The sequence below is a fragment of the Sorghum bicolor genome, chromosome 4 (genome assembly GCF_000003195.3).
Source record: "Sorghum bicolor cultivar BTx623 chromosome 4, Sorghum_bicolor_NCBIv3, whole genome shotgun sequence".
Taxonomy (NCBI): domain Eukaryota; kingdom Viridiplantae; phylum Streptophyta; class Magnoliopsida; order Poales; family Poaceae; genus Sorghum; species Sorghum bicolor.
The window spans coordinates 60,618,787-60,625,940 of NC_012873.2; the positions used below are offsets into that span (position 1 = coordinate 60,618,787).

Consider the following 7,154-nt stretch of genomic DNA (forward strand, 5'->3'; position numbering starts at 1 on the left):
GATCCTTGTTGTCCCGCCCAGTCATAGGAATGATAAGAAAAAGAAGACAAAAATAAATGGTATATACACGAAAAATATTGTCTACAAGGAGGTCCTCACTCTATAAAAAGGTATTATCTGTTTTGTATAGCTATTATATTTTCTTACATCTGTGTCCTTTGTTACTAACATTTATCATATTCATTTGCATTTCAGGTAGTAGAAGAAGTTTGTGAATAATAGGAGACAAGTAGTGTATGATGATCTTTTGGACATGTTACTGATTAGATGTACTCGTTATATTATAATATGTTTTCAATAACTATATGTGAATTTATGTTTATGTTTAATTCATAACGTGATGATTATTATTTCTAACATTTTTCTTTTCTTCTATGATTAATATTTAGCTTTATAACAAATAAATTGTTAATGAATAGATGAGATTTTACATATGTTCTACACGTGTAGCTATTCATCATAAGATTCTATATATACCCGTAGCAACGCACGGGCACTTAACTAGTTAAAACAAATGACGTGAACAAGCACAACTTGTCAGGCGGCATATGCATAGTAAGGTATACCTTCCGCTAGTCGTCTTTTTTTTACTTCCCATAATACCCTCATGTGTCTTCCTGTTTTGTCCATGATTTGTAGTTTTCGAGATGCATCTAATAGCAATATAGAATTTCTATGTCGTGTACTCCCTTTATCCCATAACACCTGACCTTCTATACCTGTTTCAAATTAGGGCACGTTTGATATAGCTCTCTTCATTAGTGGAGTAGTTTTTTTTTTGAGCTTTGGCTAGTAGAGCTGAAACTTTTTTCTGGGTAAAATAGCTTCTTTTAACTATAAAAACGGTGAAATATCTACAATATATTTTATTTTTTAAAATTTGTTCTTTCTCATTTCTTTCTCACTTATTTTACTTTTCCCCTCTTATCTTTCTACCTTATCTTCTCTGCACAGACTCCGCCTCTTCTTTCCTTGCCTCCATCATCTCTGGCCTAGCCTCACGTACACGAAAAAAGAGAAGGTTGGAGCGGGTCCACATTCACGCATGCACAAGAAGGCCCGCGCCTTAGCGCCGCCATAGTGGTTGTGGCCGTGCTCTCTCACCGTCATGGCCACATCCAAGGTTCCCCTCATCGTCCGCCCCCATTGACACTCGTAGTCATGAGCGGCTGCTGCCCACGTGCACGGAGTCGAATTTTGGGATAGGGACCATAATGACAGAGGTTGAAGTACCCGAGTAGATGAAACTTGTTTTTTTGGCTCCAACTCCTCCAAGTGGCTCTAGTACGTGGGTTTTGAGGATATTCACAATCAAAGTTGTTTTCCTAGAGGTTGTTTGGTTCATGAAGCTCAAAAACAGCTGGTCGATCTCACTTCTTAATGTATCTCCTTTTCCTAAATACATTTGTACTTTTCCTTTGCTTTCTCGGTGCACTACACAATTTACCCTGCACTTTAATTTCCATGTCTAGACCTAAAACACCATCTATGATTAGACAAATGGTATATGTGACTTGGATTCACGAGCCATGTTCATTCAATTTAGAACAACTTGCATCTCTGACTTGAAGAAGTGTTCTGTGATGGTACATCATTCGATTTGAGTATGTATAGGAACAAATGACGCTACTTGTTGAATAAATCTCCGAGTTAGCAGATTATTCAGGTGACCATATCACAAGGTTGGAACGCGCGGACGCAATTGCTAGTTAAAATTAGATCTCGAAGGGAAAAAAATACGTTAATCAATCAAGCGACATTTTCTTTCGTGAACCAATCGTTTCACCAGAGAACTCACGGTACTTCGATGTCCTCTGTTTTCCCGAGGGGACCCCGTCCGTCGGATGCGAGGCACGGACGGCCCGCGTCCGGCGCCGCCCGATCTGGGTCACGCCTCCCCTGGTCTAGCGAAACAGGGCTCTACACGTGTACGGGGCCAGATTTCCCGCAGCCGACGTGGTTAGTGCGTCCCATCTGGCCCCTCTGGGCCCACGCGCCAGGGAGGCCGCGCCCGCTTTTAAATAGCTCCTCTCCCCCGGCGGAATCGGAGGCGGCCAGGCTCCTCCCTCCTCCCCCCTCCCCCCCTTGCAAATCCTGAGAACACCACCACTCGTTTTCCTGTCCGGGACAGGAGAAAAGGGGAGAGAGGCGAGGCGCGGTGTCCGCCCGATCTGCTCCGCCCCGACGCAGCTGTTCCGTCGTTCTCAGTCTCAGGTATCCGCATTAGCCTTCCTGGATTAAATCCCCCCTGCCACTGTTTCATAGATTGCTCTGATGAATGGATTGGTTGAGGAATCGGTTACTTTTCCATTGCCCGGGGGTTCGATTTTGGGGTTGCTGAGCTCGGCAACAGGGTGATAGTTCGCCGTAGCGGGCTCGTGGGCCGGCCGTCGATTCGGCGGCGGCACTCACTGTCGCGCCGCCGGGCCGGCCCGGGCCGAGCTCGTCGTCGATCCGTAGCGTTTGGTGCGGGAAAGTAATGGGGATGCGGCTGAACTCGCCGTCGCGCCTGTCGGTCGAGCTCGACATCGATCTCACTCACCCGCACCCTCACCCGCGGACAGCCGCAGAGGCCTTGGCCTGCTGATGTGGATTTGCCTAGATGAATCCTGGCAAAGCACGCTTGTTTCTCATCAGATCTGTAAAGTAGAGTGGTGCCGTTTAGATATTTTTGCCCGTGCAATGGGGCCATGATTTCTGCCCCCCTTCTGCCGCTACCACTCGTGGTGGGAAACATGACATGCCAACTTTGGTCACAAACTTTTCGCAGCTCCCGTTAATCTTGTGGATAAAAGCTGTGCTACCTTTACAGGTCTTTTGAGGCCAAAGGCAGCCTCTTTTTTTTCGGCGTTCGGTCCCTCCATGTTCGGCATCGCTGCACCTGCGCCGCATGATGCTCTGCATTTGGCGGTCAACTGCTCTGTTTTTCGAGAGCGGAGTTGGCGATGACCGCACACAAGAATTGACTGACCTTTAGCTCGTGCAATTGCAGCATCGACGAAGCAACTTGTTTTGCTTTGACACATAAAGAAATATCTACTTCCCCAGATGGGAAACCGTATATGCTTTCTAGTGATCAGGTGCTAGGAATTTGGAGTAGAAAAAAATAGAGCGTGTTTTCTTTCAATCTCAAATCTCAGTCATGACGCACGCGCCCGAGGGCAGGCCGGCGGCGGGGGCCGCGGCTCGTTCCGTGGTGCTTGTCTGCTTGACCTAGAAAAAGGCATCGTGATGAACGACGCCCCACCGTCGGATGTCTTTGGATTTTGGACGGTGGCGACTGTCTCTTCCTCCCACGGGTCAAAACCACCTACTCGCCCTCACTGCCGGCATGGTGCATGTCAGGGCTCTGCAGCCGTGTCTGCGCAACGGTACAAGACGCAGGGGGTCACAGTCTGCAAGGCCGGCAGGGTCGGCACCGAATTCCAGGCCCACATAATGGCATCATCGGTGCACGGTGCACCAGCAGATCTGGGTACGCGTGGCCCCTCTTGTGAATGGCCTGGTCTGCTGCAACTGGCTGTGCTACACTGATGCCCTTGTTATGCTGCACAATTGCTGCTACTGCTATGGCCATGGTAGTCGCATGTGCCATCCATTTGCCTGCTTGTAGGCTCTCCCGCACTCCAATCAGAAAGAGACAAATCAGTCGGACGCACTTGTCTTTTCAGAATTAATGCACAGTATCAGCACAGCCAAGCATCTCTTTCGACGGATCTGATGTCTGTCTCCATCTTGGCGCCATAGTTGGGTGGGTCGAGAGGACACGCTTGTGTCATTTTGGCCAATGGCTCAAGGGAGACAGATAGCATCCGAATCCACCTTGTGGGAGCACATGTGCAGCTTCGAGCAATACTGGATGCTGCACTGCTAAAGTTACTCAAAATTGGTAACAAGATGAAGCACACAGGCAACAAAAATCGAATCTTTCCTATTTTTCGCACCAAAATAGGCTGGTTCTTAGATTAACTAATACGTTGTGCTTCTTTTACATTGCTATATGTGGCTTCACTAGGCTATCGTATTTCAACATTTTTCCTTTTCTTCATTAGTTATTAGTTTCTCCTCCTTGCCTGGTCTTATGACCAGACTGTAAATCGAACTGTTTTACCACCACCTTCAATGCAAAGGCAGAGCACCTGTGGCATCTTATGCTAAAAATAAAAATATTTTGTGCCTCCAGGCTCTGATAGGTTGCATATAGAAGGTTGACTTCAGAGTTCATATTTCCTAGCTTTTCAAAATTGACCACTCCTACAAATGATGCAAGATTGCCTTGTGTATGGCTATTGGATAGCTTAGATTTGACTAGATATGGTACCCTTTTTTTCTCGTTGAATCTCCTCTACACGTTTTTGGCGCTTGTAGTCTCTCCTGCGTGCTGCTTTCCTATAGGGTTATTAAGAAGTCCTTTTGACAAAGCATGCCGTCCAATTATATGCAGTACCTCACATTTTTCTCGAGGGGACTGTTGGACCAGTTAGTGGCACGTAACATCACAAGTGACATGACCTTAATCTATTTTCCACGTATTGAATTTATTTGCGTACCATAGTCTTGCTGTAAGACTTTACTCCCTCTGTCTCAAAAAGACCGATGTTTTTTACTTTGACCAATCATATTTGACTGTTCGTCTTATTTAAAAAAATTTGTGCAAATTTTAAAATAGATAAATCATTATTAAAGCACCTCTAATGATCAAATAAGTTATATCAAAATAGACAATATTTATACAAAAGTTGTAATAAGACAGATGGTCAAACAAGATGTCTAAAAGTCAACAACAACGGTCTTTTTGAGACGGAGGAAGTATATTTTATTAGTCCTGTGTGGTGATTCAGAACAGATTTAGGCACATCTGCAGCAGTGCGTGTGGCATCTCAACTCAGGATGCACACTTCACTTTGAAAAAGCGAATCTGAATTCTGAACATGTATCTATGTTACATAGGCCATTGGGCTTGCACATGCTGCGATCAATGCGATCCCGAACTCGCTGTGGCACATAGGAATATGTTTTGGCATGAAAGTGATGCGATCATGCACGGCACATGCCACCTTTGTGGGAGACGCCTCTCGTGCCGTGATTTGTTTTATTTTGGTTGATTGATGTCTTTCTCGTACCCTTGCTGGATCAGTGCCAACTTACTAGATATTTTTTTTGGGGGGTTCACATGACAGCTTTTTGATTGGATGGGATCGCTGTAATATTGTTCTTGATCCACACTTGCTTGATCTTATTGTAACATATCTCGTTTGTGTTTGTGTCAGCAGCAAAATGGGTGCCGGCGGCAGGATGACCGAGAAGGAGCGGGAGAAGCAGGAACAGCTCGCCCGTGCTACTGGTGGCGCTGCCATGCAGCGATCTCCGGTGGAGAAGCCACCGTTCACGGTGGGTCAGATCAAGAAGGCCATTCCACCACACTGCTTCGAGCGCTCAGTGTTGAAGTCCTTCTCCTACGTGGTCCATGACCTCATCATTGCCGCGGCGCTCCTGTACTTTGCGCTGGCCATCATACCGGCGCTCCCAAGCCCGCTCCACTACGCGGCCTGGCCGCTCTACTGGATCGCCCAGGGGTGCGTGTGCACTGGCGTGTGGGTCATCGCGCACGAGTGCGGCCACCATGCCTTCTCCGACTACCAGCTCCTGGATGACATCGTTGGCCTGGTGCTGCACTCGTCGCTGATGGTGCCGTACTTCTCGTGGAAGTACAGCCACCGGCGCCACCACTCCAACACCGGCTCCCTGGAGCGAGACGAGGTGTTCGTGCCAAAGAAGAAGGAAGCGCTGGCGTGGTACACCCCGTACGTGTACAACAACCCCGTCGGCCGGCTGGTGCACATCGTTGTGCAGCTCACCCTCGGGTGGCCGCTGTACCTGGCCACCAACGCGTCGGGACGCCCGTACCCGCGCTTCGCCTGCCACTTCGACCCCTACGGCCCGATCTACAACGACCGGGAGCGCGCACAGATCTTCATCTCGGATGCTGGCGTCATGGCCGTGTCGTTTGGTCTGTACAAGCTGGCGGCAACGTTCGGGTTCTGGTGGGTGGTGCGCGTCTATGCCGTGCCACTGCTGATCGTGAACGCGTGGCTTGTGCTCATCACCTACCTGCAGCACACCCACCCGGCGCTCCCCCACTACGATTCGACTGAGTGGGACTGGCTGCGCGGCGCGCTGGCCACCATGGACCGCGACTACGGCATCCTCAACCGCGTGTTCCACAACATCACGGACACGCACGTCGCGCACCACCTCTTCTCCACCATGCCACACTACCACGCCATGGAGGCCACCAAGGCGATCAAGCCTATCCTTGGCGAGTACTACCAGTTCGACCCAACTCCTGTTGCCAAGGCGACCTGGCGTGAAGCCAGGGAGTGCATCTACGTCGAGCCTGAGAACCGCAAGGGCATCTTCTGGTACAACAACAAATTCTAGCTGCTGGTTGCAGAGGTGAGGATGGAGGCGATCGCCCATACTTTTACCCTAGGAATGGGAGGAGCAATCAGGAGGAGAAGATGGTAATGTCCCAAAGTCTCCATCTACCTATCTCTGGTTAGTCATCAGGCTTTAGACAGGAAGAGAGCATTTGGGAACAGAGAAGGCTTATTGCAGTGCCATCGCTAGAGCTGCCATCAAGTACAAGTAGGCAAATTCGTCAACTTAGTGTGTCCTCTGCCCATGGCTGAGCTTTGGGTAGTCCCAAGTTTTTTTTTTTTCTCGTTTGCGTCCTAGTCGTCGCTGTTGTAGGCTTTGCCGGCGGCGGTCGTCGTGTGATTGGCATCCGTGGCCATGCCTGTGCCTGCGTGGCCGTGCTTGTCGTGTGCGTCTGTCATCGCGTTGGCGTCATCTCTTCGTGCTCCCCGCGTGTTGTTGTAAAACAAAATATCCTGGTGTCTTTGGCGGAATAACAGATCGTCGAACGACTACTTTTTTGGGCAGTTGTAGTGGTTTTCCGAGTCGGATCACGCACACACGATTCTCGTGTCGCCTTGCTCGTTTCTGGGTCGTCTTTGCTAGCTGGCTCAATCTGCCAAGATTGCCCCGATTGACTCCCTGCTAATCCATCCACACAAAGGATGTGTGGTGAGCAGGATCTTCGCTTCGCTTTGCTTGCGTTTCTCTGAGCTGGGACATTCTGTCTGCCCCAG

General features: G+C 49.0%; 1 protein-coding gene across 2 annotated transcripts; it reads left to right on the forward strand.

Moving 5' to 3' along the window:
* LOC110435045 (fatty acid desaturase DES2) lies at positions 2,007-6,944 on the forward strand. Of its 2 annotated transcripts, none has more exons than XM_021460344.1 (2): positions 2,007-2,214; positions 5,274-6,944. In XM_021460344.1, the coding sequence occupies exon 2, from the start codon at positions 5,278-5,280 to the stop codon at positions 6,439-6,441; it is 1,164 nt and encodes a 387-aa protein (XP_021316019.1). In that variant the 5' UTR covers positions 2,007-2,214; positions 5,274-5,277; the 3' UTR covers positions 6,442-6,944. The 2 variants fall into 2 exon arrangements, with proteins under 2 accessions (XP_021316019.1, XP_021316020.1); XM_021460345.1 differs by having other exon boundaries at positions 2,035-2,214; positions 5,271-6,944.

Bases quoted from the DNA above. Each gene is read 5' to 3' on its own strand.
- LOC110435045 (XM_021460344.1), top strand. From the start codon at position 5,278: ATGGGTGCCGGCGGCAGGATGACCGAGAAGGAGCGGGAGAAGCAGGAA.